General features: G+C 36.6%; 1 protein-coding gene across 2 annotated transcripts in view; it reads right to left on the bottom strand.

Moving 5' to 3' along the window:
- Positions 1-20,668, bottom strand: part of vps50 (VPS50 subunit of EARP/GARPII complex) — a 122,038-nt gene that overhangs the window by 7,929 nt on the left and 93,441 nt on the right. For both annotated transcript variants that reach the window (XM_079441954.1, XM_079441955.1), the window contains 4 exons: positions 9,742-9,890; positions 5,959-6,055; positions 5,509-5,667; positions 1,219-1,340 (listed from right to left, as the gene is read on the bottom strand). In XM_079441954.1, the coding sequence (XP_079298080.1) occupies positions 1,219-1,340; positions 5,509-5,667; positions 5,959-6,055; positions 9,742-9,890 (527 nt within the window). The remainder of the gene's footprint in view (positions 1-1,218; positions 1,341-5,508; positions 5,668-5,958; positions 6,056-9,741; positions 9,891-20,668) is intronic.

Below are 20,668 nucleotides of genomic sequence, written 5' to 3'. Positions count from 1 at the left end.
AAAATTCAGCTTTGCCATCACAGGATTAAATTACATTTTAAAATATATTAAAATTTAAAAAAGCTATTTAAAGTTGTAATAATATTTCATAATATTACTATTTTTACTGTACTCATCCATTCTGTTAAATACAATTTAATTATACTGGATAAGACATTCAATTATCAATGTAGCAGATTCATACTCATGTCAAATCCACTAGTGTTCCACTTGTGCTGTCTTGTAGCATAAATATCACTGACTTTGTGAGAAGATCCAATCAACTGAGATCTGCCTGAGGAACTTCAAGAAGTTGTTAGGAAGAAAGTAGATGGTTATAAAAAGACTGGCAAAGCTATTAACCTTCTACGTCCAGTAAAGCAAAACGGAAAGAGCGTGGCACAACCCAAACACTTCTAAGGTCAGCCCATCTTACAAAACCGAGCAACTGGATAAAAAGGGCATTTGTAAGAAAGATTACCAAGATGCCAGATGGACTACATGGAATTCCAGAGCAGTTTGAATGAAAGGGGAAGACAACAGCAAGTGTTGAGTCTTATGACTCTTTGGGAGATCAGCCAAAAGAAAGTCACTTTTGAGACAAGCCAACATGAAGTCAGTCTGGAATTTGCTAGAAGCCATGTAACAAAACATGAAATCTATTGGAAGAATATTTTGTGGTCTGATGAGACTAAACTTGAGCTCTTTGGCCTGAAAGTGAAGTGCTGTGTTTGGCACACCAAATACAGCGCAATACCAAAAAATACCAAGCAAGATGGTGACAATGCCATATTCTGTGTTTGTTTTTCAATAGGAGGAACTGAAACTTTGTGACAACAATTTGGCCAAGTAATAATAGTTAATAAAGTATATAATATTTGACAATACAGGCAAATCCTTGAAGAGAAGCTGAGAGGTAACGTTACTAGATATGTGTTTAATTCATTAGAGGATTTATAAAATTAAATAGAAAGTACTTAAAAACCCAGTTCCATCAACACTACCAATGAGAAGTGGTATTGCCACAGTAATAGGAGGTTCTTTGGCCATTGCTGAACTCAGTGGACCTGTATGTGATCCAACTGGTCCGGCAAACTATTTTCTTTGTTTGGGAAAGGGCTGAGTGGTTTGTGATGGCCACTATTCCAATAAAAACACTCTGTGGTAGCAGATTTATCTGAGAGCAGGTGGTCTCAAAGACATCCACACCCATTTGATTCAGCTTGGTAGCCCACTTACCCCTCCACTAATGTTCTGTTGGCCAGACGGATGCAGTGCTCCCATAAGACATTGGACACAGGCAGAGGAATCCGAACTATTTTCGACACATCTCCCAGTCTCTGGTTAAACTTCTCAAACTCCTGCAGAAAACAGATGATGATATATGGGTCAATGTCATGCCGCCCATGTTTTGTTTGGATCTATTCATTACTTAAAAAAAAGATTCATAATTAAACACTGAAAAATAATAAATGAAAACCATTACAAATGTAATTTATACATGGAATGACTTGAATGGACCGCTTCTAAAATAAATTTATATTTTTTAGTTAAAAATGTCAGGGTTATAAAACTCTCAACTCATTGAATATAAAGCCTCAAAAACATTATTTATGAATAAACATTGAACAATATTTCTGAAAAAATATATATATTTTTTAAACAATTATGATTAGTATATACTCAAGGAAAATAGGTAACTTTTTACTTGGTCACATAACAGGATATTGAACTGAAACATTTCTTGAAAACGTCGTGAAAGTTTTTCAAAACTGCATGAAACCCACATGATTACAAACAGTACATTTCTAAGAAATTTGCATGTGCATTTTAAACTAGATTGCTAAAAGATTGAGTTATAGGGGACACACTTAGTTGTCATTGACCCTTAACCATTTTGGGTTGCGTCCTCCTTTGTGTCCAGTGCTTGCTGTTAACCGTTCACCTTAATCACAGCGTTCTTATTGGGTGGTGTTGGAACCATCTGGATGAGAGGTCATGAACGGGCTAGAAGCGGTTTTGTTTTAGCATGCAGTACAAGTCCAGAAATCCCAACAAAGGTGTAAATTAAATCACAGAATCAGAGAAGCGTAAACAGCAGTCTATAAATGTTCACTGGAGCCATATTGGCGGACCAGGTTGTCAAACCTACAGGATCCAGGCTATACAGTGAAACTGTCTCTGCAGTGCAGATGTCTCGATAAAGCCGTGCCATGTACAAAAACCTGTACTGTATAAGCCGGCTGCTCACGGAGGTGTTGATTCAGCTGTGTTCAAGCCCATTTCTCTTTCACTTGTGACAGGAAAACCCGCCCATAACTTTCTCAACGCAATGACATATGGCTCATTTGAGAGAGCCAAGGACTACATGTACTGTGGGCTCGCACCTTGAATGTTGATACAAAGCCAAGAGCACTAAAACTGCTGTGCAAGTTGTCTGGGTTATTTTGCTACCTTTAATCTTCTGAATTAATTTAACAAATATCGAGTTTATTTTACAGCTTAGAAATATGGTTTTAAGAAGAACACAGAAGTGCTGGTGTCAAGATTACTGTTTCTCAGTATCTAATTATGATTTATAGTTCCTGCAAGAGACAGTGTAAGAATTCATACCAAGAAACTAATCACAGTAAACATAGATCAGATTAATAAGCATTAAAGCAATGCAAGCGGAAAGGTTTTTGATTTCTCAGTGCAAAAAAATGCACTAAAAACCACATGAAGGTTACATCCTGTAACCACACTTAACCATCCTAAAGAACGAAAATGTCACTTCTGAGCTGTCATCAGTATTGGTTCGAAATGGTCACAATATCAGACTCTTAAATCAATTAGCAGAAAAAGCTAAGAAAAAAGCCTTATTTTATCTTCAGTTTGTGGAAGCTTGGCGTGCAAGTATTCTTCTTACACAAATGCACCCCTTCGCTTCAGAAGGCCTTTATTAACCCCATAGAGCTGTGTGGAGCACTTTTTTATGATGGATGGATGCACTTCATAAAAAATCACCATTCACAGCCATTATAAAGCTTGGAAGAGCCAGGACATTTATTTTAATATAACTCTGGTCGTATTTGTCTAAAAGAACAAAGTCATATACATCTGGCTTGAGGGTGAGTAAATCATGGCGTAATTTTCATTTTTGGGTGAATTATCCCTATAAGAAAAAAAAGATACTTTAATATATACATTTATCCAATCCCCCCCCCCCCCCTTCCCCCATACAACAAAAGTCAAAGGGGTCCAATGCTGTTTGGTCCAGACTGACTTGCATTGTTCAGACAAAAACAGCTGAAAAATATTTAAAATTTCCTCTTTTGTGTTCCATAGAAATCATAAAGTTTGAGAATGGCATTTAAATGATGACAGAATTTTCATTTCTGTAAAAAGACGAACACCTTATTTTAACCTATAGAAATAAGAACTGGTTCACCCAGTACATGGTAGTTAGAGACAAATAACTGCTCTATAATGCAGGCAACTAATTGTGACATTTACTAATATATATAGGTAAATGTCCTTAATGGGCCCAGGCACCTGGACGCCATTTTCTTGGTAATTTTAAAAAGAGCAAGAGTCAGTGTGAGTCACTGCAGTATTTCCACAGTTACACAATTAATTCAGTCAACTTGGCAAACCCAGACAAATTGGCTTCAACAAACAGACTTGGCACAGGGTTACAATGATGGCACCAGGAGAAACGGCCACAGCGGCTTCACTCAGCTTAGTGGGCGCACAAAGGTGAGCCTCATTTCTTCATTAGCAGCCAAGCTCCATTACATTCGCCACTAAAACTTTGCAGCTCGGATCAGGAACTTATGTAAATCCACATGATTATGCATATTTCGGGATTCATCAAGCTTCCTCAGCAAATAAGCCAAAGAGATAATTCAATTGTAAGACCCCATCTGCTCTCAGAGCCTTTTTTTGTCTCAATATATGCGCCAGCCATTCAAATCGCTCCCTAACTCCATGCAAAATTCATATAGGCTAATGAGCAGAGGTTATAGAAGAGATGTGGACATGCAAAGGAATGAGACACCCTCAGTCCAGTCATACGGAACTGAAACGTGGGATAACTTTTCCCTTTTAAACTTGCTCCTCAAATTCATGAGACTCCCAAAGCCTGACCGTTTTAATAATTCAGATCCTGACAAATAATTGATACCGTGATCTTTCAATCTAGAAGAATTCATGAGGCACAGTCATTAGGCAAGAGGAAAAAAAAAAATTGGGAGGAAGAATACAAATCTGCATGAAGAAAGCGAACTAGCAACATTAGGGTAAACATATCAATCATGCCTGCTCGTTGTGGGCATAAACATATTTGTTTGCTTCAGTGGAAGTCACAATTGGGCCAGTAAATTATAACATAGACGTGGCATTTCCATGCATTCGTAATGTGCTTCATGTGAAATACGTAGCAACAGTGACAGGGGACAGTGGCAGCTGTACTGGGCTTTCATTCAAGAGTTCAAATCCCACAAGTCTCTCCACAGCAGCACCTGGAGGAGCAGCACTTAACCTGAATTATCTCACTTTAAACATGCAGCTGTGTGAGTGGGCATGGGTTCAACAACACAAGGTCCACTGCACATGACTACGCACTTTGACTTTATTTACAGTTAATGAGAATTTATCAGCTGTGCCAGCGCTGAAATCAAATACTGAATATAGTATATTATAACTCAAAGTTGGCTAAATTATATATACACACACACACACACACACACACACATATATATATATATATATATATTACATACTGTACTATATTATTATTTTAAATATTTAATTTTATATTTAAAAGTACTTTAAGTATTTATAAGTAAAAGTATTTTAATTATTTCTAATTTAAATGTACTGAAATATGTGCATTTGCATTTATTTCAAATTGTAAAATATTATTTTTGAACTGTGTGTGTATATGAGCAATACAATAACATGATGTGGTACCTTTTTTTTCTTTAGAAGTAATGCTCCTCAACACGATTGTTTGTCATGTAAAGTACAGATAAATAATAAAAAATAATAATTCCAGACTCTAACACCCAAAAGCTGATATTCCTCACCTCATCAGTAAAGTCAACCCATAATCAAATCCGTCACTTGAGTGAGTGTTTGCACAGTGTTTGAGGAGTCGCCTGTCTCTCTCAGTTAAACCCAGCATGTCAACCTTAACTTTAGACCTCTGGATAACCTTCTGACACACACATTCTGACACCACACATTTCGATCATCCTGCTTCCTGTCAGGTGAGTACAGCAGATGAGTGGATAGGACATGTCAGCAATGGCCTCCTACAGTGACACGACAGTTTTCTTAAAACTCAACAAACCATGTTGTAATTGACTATAGAGAAGGAAAGAAATTGCCAAGAATGAACTATAGATGAAGAAAAGGTTGGCTGGTCTTTACTGATGCACTTCTAAGTGAACTCCCACCTGCTTTCTTCTAGTGTGAAAATGAACAGAAAGGAGGCAACACATTCTCACACATAAAATCCACTGCACGGTCTCACAAACACATTACCTTTAAAAGGACATCCACATAGACATTGTGCTGTGACATTATCTCTTTAATGTCCCATTTCACTCCCGCCATCAGTAACAGCATCTGTTCGTAATCTATGGCTTTGGCCGCCACTATCCAGTAAATGGGTTTGCGGAGCTCGCTGGCTGTAGAGACAGTCTATAGAGAAAACAGCATAGAAAAGGTCACAATTAAGAGTACCTACACCTAACCCCTGGCCAAACAGTGGAAAACAAACTTTAGTATTAAATATCCAAGATCCAATGTATATGTCATAAAACACTCCACATCAATCACACAGACGGCAAAGCTCATCAACAGTCATTTTGAGTCCTATAGCAAAAGTAACACATTACACTACACACCCTGTCAGACAGAGAGCAGTTTGAAAAGTCTCTCAAAAAAAGAAACTGTAAAGGTCAGGGCCATAAATTTGGGAATGAAACTGACCTGTGAGTAGAACTGCTGAAGAAAGGGTTTCTTGGCTGAAGGCATCATGGTGTCAAGATGAGGCTGAAGGAACTCAAACTGCTCTGCCAGAAAAACTCTGCCAGAAAAAAAAAAAAGGGAAAAGTAAGAGAGCAGTTTCTGCATGTTTGCAGCGGCACACAATCGCTACATATCGGTTACCCACAGGGAACTGGCTGTGCTGAAAACTAGTTACGCTGGTGAAAAAAGGTATGATCTGACTAATATTTGTCTGCTTTCATTTTATTTTCAGACACGAGCTACAGACAGAGACTGAGGGCTGGATATAAGAGCTTCTACATTAAGAGCTGCAGTAACTATAAAAAGTATTCACCCTCTTTTTTGTTTTGACTGATACACAGAAAAATACTGTCAAAATGAAAAGTGTCTTCAAAATGGTCAAAATTTAATACTGTTATTAAACACAAAGTAATTGTTTCCCCCCTTTTAAGTCAAAATGTATTTTTACACTAAATTTAAACTCCTTTGAAATTTATCTTTGACCATATCTGCAACATTAAACAAAGATGCATAATAATACTGCAAAAAAATATTTCAACAGCAACAAAAACTATTCAAAACCAAAATATTTGATTGGTAAAATGTATAATGGTCAAAATCTGTTCACTGGTGCCAAAGTCAAATTAAGTTCACTGTGATTCAGTGCTTTAAAACAACAAAACATGAAAAAGTCCATGGGGACAATACTTTTTATAGGCCCTGTAATAATGAGATGGGAAATTACCATTCATTAGCATAATTTTCTAACTGCTGAATTGATTTTTTTCCCCTCCTGTTTTGTCTTACAACCCAGAGTTCTACAATTTGAAAACAAAGTTAGCTCACAGTCATACAATTCATTTATATTGTCTGAGCAAATCAACTGCATCCAGAAAACGAAACAAAATTCTGCATGCAAGAAAAAACAGCCTCTTTAACTGAGTGAAGAGGTAATTACAAATCTTTGATTCCTTCTGCCGCCAATGGCTGTGTACAACCCGGAAACTTCATAAAGTCAGTACCCACCTACCAACACAATGCATAAGGCACCAAATAATTTATGCTAATGACAGCCCACATACAGAGATAAGTGTTCATTGAGCGATAAGAGCCCAAATATTTGCATATAACACCTAATGAACACTAGAATTGGCAGAATATGTAAAACTATATTGCATGTTGAAGACTGCTGAGACATGCATGAAACAAGCAGCACTAAACAACAATTACTCAGTAGCGGAGTCTCCATCCAAAGTTGCGAATTAAGCTTCATAGAATTAAAAATGTTGCATAAAACATTTGCAAATAAGCAGTTTCCATCCGACGAGTCAAAGAGAACAAAACCGTCACTTCCTGATATACTGGCATTAAATATCACAAAGAAAAGTGTGAGAAGACACTGAATATAATAATTTAAGTTTCGTGGATGCCTGTTGTTTGGGAACGCAGTCACATAACAGTTCTGGGAGGCAATAATACAGAAATACTTTGATGACAGACTTTGCTCAGGCATTTCAGAATGACTATAACAAAATTTCAGATGTTGTGCAACGAGATCGGTTTGCTGGTTTGTCAAGTTATGCTGTCCCATCGCACAGTCACATGACTTTTTTTGATGCGCATGGAGGAATTTATTCTGGAAATGTGTTTCCATCTCCCATTATTCAAGACAAAACCCACCTCAAACAAGCATAATTTTTTTTTTTTGCGAATTATGGGATTTTTTTTTTTACATTTCCATCACTCGGTTCTGATGCGATACTTAATACAGGGTGATGGAAACATAGCTAATGTGGTTAAGTTTCAAAATTTGACGTTTGGTTTTCTGTGATGTACTGAATAAATGTTTTCTAAAAAAAAAAAAACCTTAAAAAGTTCATAATGAAAAACAGTAAAAACGGGAATGTTGTGAAATATTAGTATAATGTTCTTACTACAGAGCCCTGACAAGCCACCAACAATGTGTTCTCAAGAAGATTTAATTACAACAGGCAAAATAAATGTGAAGGTAATCATTGAATCAAGTGCATTATGATCAGGGCAGAAGCAAATTACATCTAAATATGTAGCATTTATGTGGGAGGGAAAAGCGAGCAAGGGGTCACTTAGATTGTTTTGATATTTAAAACACTTGATCTTGAAATAGGTCTGTTGTAGCAACAGACACATGGTATAATCTAAGGTTTGCATGGTTATGCTTGTATAAACACAGCACTCAGAAAGTAACAAGAGACCCTGTTTTGTCGCTTATCGTTCACACCCTCGTGCATGCTCTCTGCTCAGACTTTGCAGCCTTCATTGATTATTCGATTAAAAAAGGAAGTGTAGGGGGAGGCAAACAAGAGGCTGCACTGCCACTAACCTTCTCTGAAAAAAAAAAACAATGGTGGTTTCAAGTGTAGTGCATTCAGAGCATGTACACGCTCCACAAGGAGAGCAGAGACCTTCACGGCTTTGATGACTCAATGTGGTAGAGTTTCTGTGTTCTTCTTTCCTGAGAAGAACCTTTTCCATGCTTAAACTCTGGATCGCCTGATCCGTCTTCAATGTAAGACTTTGAAAACGTTCTCCAGCACAAAGCTTGGCATGAATCGAACGCCATCTGGATGCATCCAAAGCAACTATAGGGAGGATCAAACTCTGTGAATGTGCAAGGGAGGATTCCCTGCTGTTGCACGAAGGCTTAACGTCTTGCTGAAAAATCAGTCGGGACGGGATAAAGGTCAGAATAGGAGGACTGAAAGTTTAGATATGGTTTGGAGGCCTGAAGACTTCCTCTTCAGGATTACAGTGGAAATTCAGGTAGCTCTCATCAGCCCATGCGGCATCACATCACTTAATGAAATGAACTCCCCTGGCTGTTGCCAAAGCTCGCTCAGCCCACCTCTGTAAACTCATCAGGAGAAAAGCAAGGCTTAATGGGGTTCGCTGATTAGATAACAACCACAGTGATATGACTGATTGGGTTAGACAGGCTTGGTTGAAAGGGGCTGCTGGGGTTAGACGCTCATCACCTAGCAACAGTAAGCTTTATCACAAGACAAGAGTCAACCTGCTTTTTAATGTAAATTTGTTCATTTGCAAGTCTCATTCCGCTTCTGCTACAAAGACGTCACAGCTGGATATATGCAGATGCCATCTGGCTGCCTTCTCTTTTTAAGTGCAGAAATTTTCTTGATGGCACTAATTAAAGAAATAGCTCATCCAAAAGGGAATGCATTAGGTATACGTACACTACTATGTAAATGCTCTTCTTTTGAGCTTTCTATTCATCAAATGACCCTGAAAAAATTAATCAAAATTTCCACAAAAATATTAAGCAGCAAACCGGTTTTAAAATGAATAACAATAAATGTTTCTTGAGCACCAAATTAGCATATCAGAATGATTTCTGAAGGATCATGTGATAGTGAAGCCTGGACTAATGACTGCTGAAAATTTTGCTTTGCCATCACAGAAACAAGTTACTGTACTGTACATGTTGTACAGTAAATGTATGTGAAAATAGAAAGCAGTTATTTCAAATAAATACAAAATAAAATTGACATCGTGACAATGTATTCTTGATCAAATAAAGAACAGCCTTGGTTGACATGAGAGGCTTCCTTATGAATAAAATAACATTGAATTGGTTTAATAAAATAAATACATGTTGTGCGGATGTAACATGTTTGTAACAAAAACAAGGGTAGGTAAATAAAACAAAAATAATTTTCAGTTTTGGTTGAATTATTTCATTAAGTAAGTGGGTTTAAAGTAGCTTACAGTGATTCAGTGGCCACGACTCTCTCAGCCAAGCCATAAAGCGTATCACTAGCCGTCAGGACCACCAGCTGACTGAGATGAGGACTGGGGACCTTCTCCTTCCTTTCCTCAGGAGATGCGTGAGGACCTGCGTTCTCCCCTCCAGCCTCCTGCAGAAACAACAACAACAAACATTTAGATCCTGATCCGGTCCAATTTAAAGTAATAGAACTGAAAATATTCTGCAAATTAATACGATGCCCTGTAAAACAACATCAGTATTCCAGGAATTAGTCATTTTTTTTAACAATCAGAATGAACAGAGGTTTAAAAATATGTTGGACAAATGTAGTGTTGGAACCTACTTGCTGCTTTTTTAACCAATAATCTAAAAAATCCTCAATGTAATTACTCAGAAAAATTTAAAGGAGTTTAAAGGAAAAAGTTTTGCTTTTAACAAAATATTTTGCCAACACTATCAAGTAAGCCAAAGCCGCTTTTTGTAAGTAGAAAGGGGATAACTACCTCTGAGGTTTAGAGTTACAATAAAAGTAATGAGTGAGCTGTAAAATGAGAACAAATACAGCATAAAACAACAAATTGAATTTAATGAGGAACTGTGAGTTCTGCCACCAAATGGTAATGCTTTGTCCATATGTACATGAGGATTGCACATGCTTCTGCTTTACCATCACCCTGTGCCGGCAAAATATGGTGGTAAGGAGAAACTTCCCTGTTGTCCTCAATAACCAGACTCAAGAGTCCAAAAGACCAAAGAAAACCAATAACAGAACAGAATGACTCACAAAATGAACAAATCATGCAGAGTGTTTATTCACATTTACTTTAACTGAAATCCCATTTAGACGTCACATTAACACAAAAAAAAGGGAAAAGGGGGGAGGTGGTGTGTGGGCACCAAACACCATATAATTAAATTGTAAACAGTGTCCCGAGGAAGAATTCACTCAAAAATGACAATTGAGTCATCATTTACATTTGAAAACCTGTATTGTTCACTATGGAAAACACCAGCACCAACATCCTGACTTTTTTTTTGTGAATGATGGATGGAAGGAAGAAAATAATATGGATTTAGAACAACAAGAGAGTGAGTAAATCATGACAGGATTTTCATTTTCAGGTGAACTACTGTATCTCTTTTCAATTCAGAGAAGGCCAGAAAAAAAAACAATCAGTTCTAAAAATTTGGGTGTTGTTAAAAAAGCTCACATGACCATGAGGAATCATCTCACAAAACATGAAAATTGGTTTGGGATATCACAACATTGCAATGCAATTTGAACTTTGCCTCTCCATCATTAATATTCAAAGCCTTATTTCCCAACACCCTTACACAAACCCATTAAGGTCATATGTGATTACAGCTGAAGTGCTGCCTTTGCGGATACGTGTATTATATTCTACATGAATTAATCATACAACTTGATTTGGTACATGTGTAGACATCTCCCTGTAGAATTAAACTGAGATCCAATCCAGTCAGCATGCACTGTTTGCAGACTTACAAGAGCATTTAACATTAATTAATATATGAGTGGGTGAAAATGGGTGTTATCATAGACACATTCTGACCTATTAGTAACACTAACTTAGCACTGTCAGTTGAGTGGTGTAAGATCTTACAAAGGCAACTGTGTAGTCATTAAGACTATTTTTTATTTAGAAAGGATGCATTATATTGACCAAAAGTGAGTTATATCGTTACAAAAATATTTTCATTAAATGCTGTTTTTAATGAAAGTTTCTATTCAAGTTTCTATTCAAAGAATCCTGAAAAAAAATATTATGAAAATATTAAGCAACACTGTAAAATTCAGCTTTGCCATCACAGGACTAAAATACATATAGAAAATAGTTATTGTGACTACTGTACTATGTTTAAAATAACTGCAGCCTTGGTGAGCATAATAGGCTTATTTAAAAAAAGAAAAAAGAAAAATCTTAAGTACTAAATGGTCCACTTTTCACCTTTCTTTCTAGATAATAATATAAATCCTCGGAGACCAAATAACAAGCACATCAGCATCAGTGAATTCGGAATAGGGGGTCTATTTACCGTCTCTACACTTAAGTCTAAATATGAAAGATCTGGTGAGACACAGTATAGTAGTAAAACATGCATTTTTGAGGTCATTTCCTGGCCATCAGTTTCACCATGTGCAATGCACAATGCAATATAGATTTTTCTCAAGAGTAATGTATTCAGAACAACATAATTATATGGCCACTATAAGACCTTCATCCTTCCAATGAGGTCAGAACAAATATCTTCCAAAAGCATATTTATTTTGAAGGATCTGATTGTACTATGTATAAAAACCCTGTCCACAGTAATCAATCTGTCCATGAAATGACCTTTAAAAGACCAGAACCAAAGGCATGTGGAGTACACAATGTTTGATGAAATATAAAGCGAAATGCCAATGATAGAGACCTCTTAAAAATTATGCACATAAAACTTACAAATGCCTAGAATAGAAAAAGTATTCAACCCTTTCACTATACCATTTCTTTTGTTTAGACCGTTTAACCACAGTGGACTTGATTGGACTTTTTTTTTCGTTCTTCAACAGTATTAACTTATGAAAAGTCTAAATAAATGCTGCAGACTGTAGGGAAATCCTGAAGGAAAACCTGATAGTGTCTCCAAGACACCTGTGACTTGGGATATAATTTGTCTTCAAGTGAGCCAAAGTGTAATAGCCATTGCTGCTTAAAAACAACAATGTTAATGTCCTGGAGTGGCCAAGTCTAAATCCAGGTCTCAATCCAGTTGAGAATTTATAGGTGGATGCTGGATCTCCATGAAACCTGCTGATCCTGAGCAGTTCTGCACAAAAGAATGAGAAACTGCAGTGTCCAGATGTGGCTGAGAGAGACTTACAGTATCCACAAATACTGCATCTGCTAAGTACTGACTAGAAATTTTTCTCTGACATGAAAGAATATTTTCTATTGATCAAGCGCCACAAAAGCCAAAATTCATCATGTGTGATTAGATGAAACAAAAACTGACACTTTTTATATTCTTAAAATAGAAGCATTTATATCCAGCACCCTGCTCTCTCCAGGCTCTGTCTGTTGTCTGTGTCTGAAAATAATATGAAAGCAGACAAATGTAACCTTCCTAGCCACATCACACCTTTTTTTACACCACCGTGACTAAATTTTCAACAAAGCCAGTTCAAAAATGTAGCAATAGTGAACAAGCGGGTCACTGCAAACCTGTAGAAAACTTTCTCTGATTTGAGTCTTTTTTTACCCACAGAGTTTTTCTGGCAGAGCAGTTTGAGTTCCTTCATCTTCATCTCGAAAGCATGATGCCTGCAGCCAAGAAGCCCTTCCTTCTACTCACCGGTCAGTTTCATCCCACTATTTATGGCCCTGACCTTTACAGTTTCTCCTTTAAAGAGCCTTTTCAATCTCTCTTCTGTCTGCTACAGGGTGTAGTGTCTTTGAAATGTGGGACTTATGATATACTGTAGAATTCAAAATGATTACTGATGAGCTCTGCTGTGTGTGTGATTAATGTGGAGTGTTTATGACATAGACCACCTAATAAAGGACAATATTAGGTGATATAAAGTGTAATATGCTACAGTGCCTGGTAGAAATTTATTTCATTTGAGCTCTATGAACTGAAATAATCCTAGTGCACTCTTTCACTGCATTATTTTTTTTCTCCTGAAGGCATGTGAGAGACTCTGAAGCCAGATGGAAGATCAAAGATACAGCTTTTTGGCAATCAGACTAAATTATGTTTGGTGCACGCCAAACACATCAGAAACATGCCATCCTACTGTGATGGCAGCATCCCGGTGTGAAGATATTCCTCTGCGGCACGACCTGGAAGACTTGTGGAGGTTGAGAGTGGTTGAGGAAGGCTGAGCAATTTAGTTTTCGCTGGAAAGTAAAAGAAATTGCTCTCTTATTAAATAACCATGTAGTAATTTGTATTTTTTGAATAATATACTGAATTACGTACTTTATAAATGAAAGGTCTAATTTCATTATTTTCTTTTGTGATTTGAAACGTGATGGACGCAGAGCAAAATATAAGATTATTCATAACAAATGTTAAGTCTGGCATCGGTGCAAAAACAGCTGCTTCACACTGAACGGTCTAGAACAAAAACAAGAAAAGTAAGAGAAGAAAAAAAAAAATTATAAAAGGATTTCAGATTTATTCAAACTGCCTACTTGGAAATGCTCACACCTTTTAATAACAAGCAAATACCACTATTCATATTGACATTCCTCCATGCTATTTTTAAAATACTTGCATGTGATTGTAATAATGCTGTCCTGCCGGCTGAAAGTGGGTATATTTACATACTGAGGTATAATAGATACTGGCTGACACATTATATACTGTTGCAATGGTATATACCTTCATGCAACCCAGCCCTAGTAGAAGATATAATTAATGCAAAACCCTGGGCAGACCTGAAGAAATCCCAGAGGAAAACCTGATGGAGTCTGAAAGGAACCTGCGACTTGGAAAGAGATTCATCAATAAGACAATGACCCCAAGCATCCAGCCAAAGCTACACAGCCAATGGCATAAAACAATATTAATATTCTAGAGCATCCAAATCAGTGTCTGGATCTTAATCCAAATTAAAATGTATAGGTGGTCCTGAAATAAAAGGATAAAAGGCTTGTCAATCTCAATGAATTGCTTGGACTAAGCACTGAGATAAAAAAGACGATGGCTATGTAAAAAAAAAAAGAAAAAAAAAAGTATATACAGTTGTTGTACAACTCCTCCCTTGTATGTTGCATTGGATAAATGAATAAATGTAAATGCAGTCATATTATTGTGCAAGCTTTCAGGGCTTTCTGAATAATGTATTAAGTGAATAGTATACATCAAACAATTGCTGAATGGTATCTGAGGTTAACGCTATCCACTAAGATGAACTGTAATGAGGTTAACATTAACATTCTGTTCCTGTTAGAATAAACATGAAAGAGGATAATGGGATTACTAGGCTTAATACCACGCATAAATCAGAGATTAAAGATGAATAAATTCCCTTTGAATTCTACTGCAAAACTTCACTGACGTTACAGCCTGAAATTACAAATGTGCTTAAAACACCATCAGCTGTAAAATTCACTGAACATCAGAGGTGTTGTGCTGATAATGACCCATAGGCTAATCAGCTATGTGAGAAAGCTAATAGAAAAAAGGTCTCCCTAAATGACTGTGTGCAAATGAACAGTCACTTTACTATGACTGCATGCCAAGGCACAAACTCAAAACAGTCATTGTTGCGGTTAAATTAGGATTTTGCAGGTGCAAGACCCTAAAATCTGATGGTGATGCTGCTTTGCCTTAGAAAAAAAAGAAGTCCCTTATAATCAACAAGGCTGCATTGATTGGATCACAAACATAGTAAAAAACGGTAATATTTTAATATAATATTACCATTTAAAAGAACGGTCTTCCATTTCATAATTTATTCATGTGTTATATATATCTCACACTGGATTCCATTTACACACCAACCACACTGACTCTTGACAGCACTGCAGCATGTCTTGCACTGCACAGCGTAGAACACATGCAGCTCCATCTTCTTCTGCACTAACAATTACTGCACTGAACTTCATAGTAAACACTAACAGTATACATTACTGTAAGTCAATATAAAAGCTACACATACATCTATAAATCTCTTGAGAATACAGTTTACTATGTTTATATTATGGAAATATGTATTGTATACTGTGTACAATTGTCCATTGTTTATTGTATATTGTGTAGATAAAGGTGGCATTTATCACTGAACATTGCTTCAATCAATCTGTCAAGATGGTAAAATAGATTCCTCAATAGAAATGAAACCTGAATTTTTTTTATTTCTTTAGCACTTTACCTCAGAGCTAACAACATTGGTGGTTAATAGCTGGTGTAAGTTGGACCAGGAGGAATCCTACCATGATTTATCGGCCTATATACCTGGATGCATTAAAATGCGCCAGGCTTCATAATTGTCTTTTATCACTCACTAAAGCTACCATGAGCTAAAATGTAAAGGGGAAAGGGGCCATCAAACAAATAAAGAAAAAAAAAAAAATCAATACCTCATCTCAAAATGGTGACTTTTTCATGAATTTTGGTTCACTGTGAATAAACTGAAGGCTAAGGCGCTTCTATGACCAGAGCTCAGGCTTGGGGTTTATTAAAATGAAAAGAAAAGACAGAGAGAGAGAAATGGAATCTGATAACACAAGTGAAATAACCGCAATGGTCTAGCATTCGCCAGAGCCTAAAAATGCTTAAATCTAATCTGCTTCTAGAAAGGGAAGAAAAAGGCCATGAGTGGGAATGGTAAGGCAAGGAATAATCCATTTCATTCTGAACATAGCTGAATTTAATTACAAAGCCCTCACAGCTGAATATGAGTAGCACCAAATGTAATGAATCGCTCAGACTTTTTCTCTCAACCATTCACAAAATAACTATGAAAAAGAAAGAAAAGGCTTATATCTCGCTCTTTTTAAAAGCATCATAAAATATGATACTGAAAGATAAAGTGGTATTTCAGTGTTGCGTGAAAACGGTTGATAAAATTCCAAGCGACTTATTAACAATCATGTGTAAATGAGGGTAGATAATGCATGCCTAATTACAATCCACTGCATTTAAAATGTTATGTGCGATCATTCATTGGTGATCAGCTGAAAGCCAACTGTTGACCCAAGCGCACTCATAATAATTCACAGCATAGTGATTTAATTAACACACACTTCATCAAGTGCTTCAACAAAATCAACACACAAAATACATATTCAATCAAGCATTATGCAAAAGCTCAAAGCATTAGGCTTTTGACATTGCCATATTTAAAATATTGACTGACAAACTTGATGAGGGAATAGGTGGCAATTAATGTGCACCAAAGCAAATGGAATCTCTTGATGCAGGCACAATTGATCACATTATGCATTTATGCCCATTAAGCTTCTAATCTGGACATTTGGGTCAGTGTAGGAAACTGCACACAAAGTTTTACCCCTTATATGCTTCATGCTTTTTCAGGGCAAAAAGGTAAGGCCACAATAAACGTCTGATGCATATGGCACACTTTTCTGGAAACACTTCAGGAATGTCGAAGTCGTCATCTGACTGGTTGAATTAAATCGGATTTCTGGGAGACGTGAGTGTCGCATTTATTTTCGGTCCACCGGGAAACAAAGATGCAGTGGCGCTAAACCCCCTTACGAAAGAAGAAAGCCGTCATGTTTACAAATGTGACGACGAATGCTTATTAGAGTCAACTAAACGCTGGATTTTCAAAAGTATGTGAAATATTTAAAGTTCGCGGCATTGAATCTTTAAAATACATCCGAGAGTTTCACACACGGTCTGTTATTGTGGCGACATTTCCACGTCCCGAAACGTGACGCTAATCGAAACGAACTATGATTGGTTGTTTGACATGTCGGTCAAACGGCCTCATGGGTGGGCCTTGGCCAATGAACGCGGCTATCTATTCCAGACATTCAGCCGTCATTCTGAAGGTCTGACTACGCGAGACTAAAGTAACCCCGATAACGTGATATTTAGCCCCTAAAAAATGCGAATTTTACCCCCCGGAATGCGATTTCTAAACAGGGGACCCCCTTCGAAATGCAATTGGGCTAGTTTTGGGCTAGTTTTGAGTAGCAATTGGGCAGGTTTTGTTGTAAAAACCTGGCAACCCTGACATACACATCCATTATACTACTGTTGTATTCTAATACTATCTGCATGTCCTTTACATAAAACTAATTAATGCCATGCTTTCTGTGTCCTAACAGAAAATTTACTAATACCTTTTTGTTATTAATAAATAGTAACTTTAATGGGATTAATAAAAATGAATAGTAATCCCCTTTTTTGTCATGGAAACGTCATTTTGTCATTATTTATGCTACATATTAAAATGCATTTTTATTTTGTTACTAATGTTTCACTCTTGAAATATTCTTAAAATAATTCAATTTTAACATTCAATCTTAAATTTTAAATTCATTATGAAACATTAATAACTCCAAGGTTAAAATTGACTATTTTGTGTAAAAATTATTTACGTATTTTATATTAAAATTTATAGCTGGAATTTTGTCAAATCGTTCAAAATACATATGTAAAATAGTTAATACAGAAAAAAATATTACTTATTTGCTTTTAATGCTAATTTATAAAATTCTAAAAATGATAAGTGGATAAGTGTTGCAAAAAAATCCACATCCAGGCACTCACAAGCAAAGTAAAAAAAAACTTTTTTTTCTAAGACATGGCTATTAAAAAGACACCAATGCGTTATCAGCCCAAGCATAAATGAATTAGAATTTGTTTTAGGAGGAAGAATGAGACGTATTCATCATGCTATTAAAAATACATAAAATGTGGTACAAAGGATTACAACTTTCAGAAAAAGAAGTCCACGAATAATAGAATTCTCCTGTGATTCATATACTGTATATTTACTATTTGGCATTGTTAAAACACTAATCAAATAAATTAGAAATAGTGTGAAACATGCCAAAAATGCTCATAGTTGGAAAAAAAACACCCTTCTACTGTATATTCAGAGGTACAGTAGGAATGTTTGTGGCATAACACCTCTTATTGTTCTACATTGATTATTTAAACAGTTCTGCTGATATGACTTATTTTTATAAAGAACGTTCACAGTGCCAAATCTGGCCCTCAAACTGCATGCACAATCCCATTCATCTCTATCCAGTCATTGTTAAAGTCCCCTGAATCGCTCTGCTCATTACAGCCTTTTCCAAGACAAAATCAGTCGAAATCTGCCTGACTTTCTTCCAGCATTTCTTTACACCTCCCTCTCACGTTTCACCCTCTAACATCTCCCCAATTGTTTCTCACACAGAGTGCTATGTTTCCTTTGGCCCCAGCTGACCCCCTTCTCTACTCTTCATGTAGTCCATCAGTGTTGAGCTAGCATCCTCATGCCCGTGTGGGAGTACGCCGGAGCATTGTCACACAAATTAACTCTGTGTCTTTGTGTGTGTGCCCTACTCTCGGCTGGTAACATTGAGCAGAGAACAGAACAGAGAGCTCAGCCCAGTAGGTCCCCATTACCGTGTCTGGATGTCACTTTAGTTAAGCAAGAGGCCCGAATGGCTGTTATTTGCTTGATTAACTAGAGCCTGCTCCAACCAGGTGGTATTTGAACCCATAAACTAGACAGAGTGGTCTCATTTTGTCAGTTTCAAACGCCTTGATTGGGGAAAAACAGTGCTTGTCGACATAAACAGAGTCCTGTCTTTGTATGAGACATTTCACACGGTGTCTCCAGGTATGCCTGATGCATTTTAAGCACACCAATAGTTCAGGAAAAAATAAACAACCTTCACAAACCTGTAAGGTTGCAGGAAATAATATTATATATATCTCTTCAGCTAACATGGCTCTACTGGTATGCGATTACTCCAGTTTCAAAATTGAAGAAATGCCTGGAAATGTTGGGTCTGCGACATTCTCCATTTCTTGAGCTGATAACATTTCCGTCCTTTGCTCTTTCAGAGATACACTGTGCTTATTTTAGAACTAACAGAGAAACACAAATATAGTGAGACAAATCTCTATTTTCCAGGGCACTACTACTACAAAGAACTCTTTACAAAACAAGAACATATGGTAGATATTGCCAACACTGTACTACACATTTCTGCGGTACATCCTCAAAGCCTTGGCTTTGTAAGTAATATTTTCTGTGGCTACGATGGCATTCAAGGCTTTATACCCACAAAACTGTTCTTAATCCTCCTGACTTTGAGGTCTAACATCATAATGGTATCATCTGGAAAAATAGTGTACTTCACACATGGATCAGCTGGAAGCGCACCCTTTTAAGTTATAACTGTTGTTGTTGGGATTCGCCTGTATTGTAGAAGCTGATATGCTGCAAATAGGGTCTCGGGTCTCAAATAATCTGATGACACCTTTGACATGCCGTTGGATTCATTACTTATAACGAGTTTATAGAACATCCATCCATGTTTTATGTATTAACAATATTCAAGTTTCTATGTATTGCTGTATCTAAATAACACCACTTATCTTATCTAAAAAATCATTTAGTCATACACATGCAGTATGTTTGTGGTAATGAAAAACATCTTGGCTCTGTAATGTCAAATTAAACAGATGGTTTTCCTAAGGTGCACCGTTCATAATGGGCTCTTCCTCTTGTAAGTATGTTTACAATGCACTGCTTCAATACTACTTTGATTCTTTAATCTCGAGGGTTTCTGTAAGAAACGGGGCAGAAATGTCAGTTGGCAATTACTGTCAAATGCATTTCTCTGCTCATTTCTTCTTCCTCTCCTAATTTCCCAAATTTGTTTCTCAGACGGGTGTCAAACAGAATTAGAGGCCTCATTTGCATGTGTTGTCAGGTCTCCTTATCCCTGCGTTAGAACCTTTTAAGTGTCCATTTCTAGAATTTACAGTATGGCGTCTTGCAGAAGAGGCTCTGTTGCTTCATTGGAATGGAGGAAATCAAATCAACAGCTTACGGAGCTCATAAAAGTGGTTCTTTGAAATAGCAAAGATAAATCGAAATAGTCACATATCAACTGAAGGAAAGTCACAGGCACTTTGCTGTCGATTTAAGAAATTGTGCACAAGCTGATGTATGTTCTTCTGGCTCTGGACTGACACTCCAGAAAATCTCAAAACCTTAAATGCTTTTTTTAAATAATTATTTAAAAGATTCACTTTAGATAAAAACAAATTATGTCAGGTAAATTCATAATAAATTAAAAATAAAATTATATTATATAATAATAATAATAATACATTTTATAAAAAAATGAAATATAAAATAAATATGAATATACAATTAAATAAATGTAAGTGTTGTTAAGTAGAACTTTGTCTTGGTCAGCCTAGCAC

The sequence above is a fragment of the Barbus barbus genome (genome assembly GCF_936440315.1).
Source record: "Barbus barbus genome assembly, chromosome: 19".
NCBI classification, from domain to species: Eukaryota; Metazoa; Chordata; class Actinopteri; order Cypriniformes; family Cyprinidae; genus Barbus; species Barbus barbus.
This window is presented reverse-complemented; position numbering and strand designations above follow the sequence as displayed.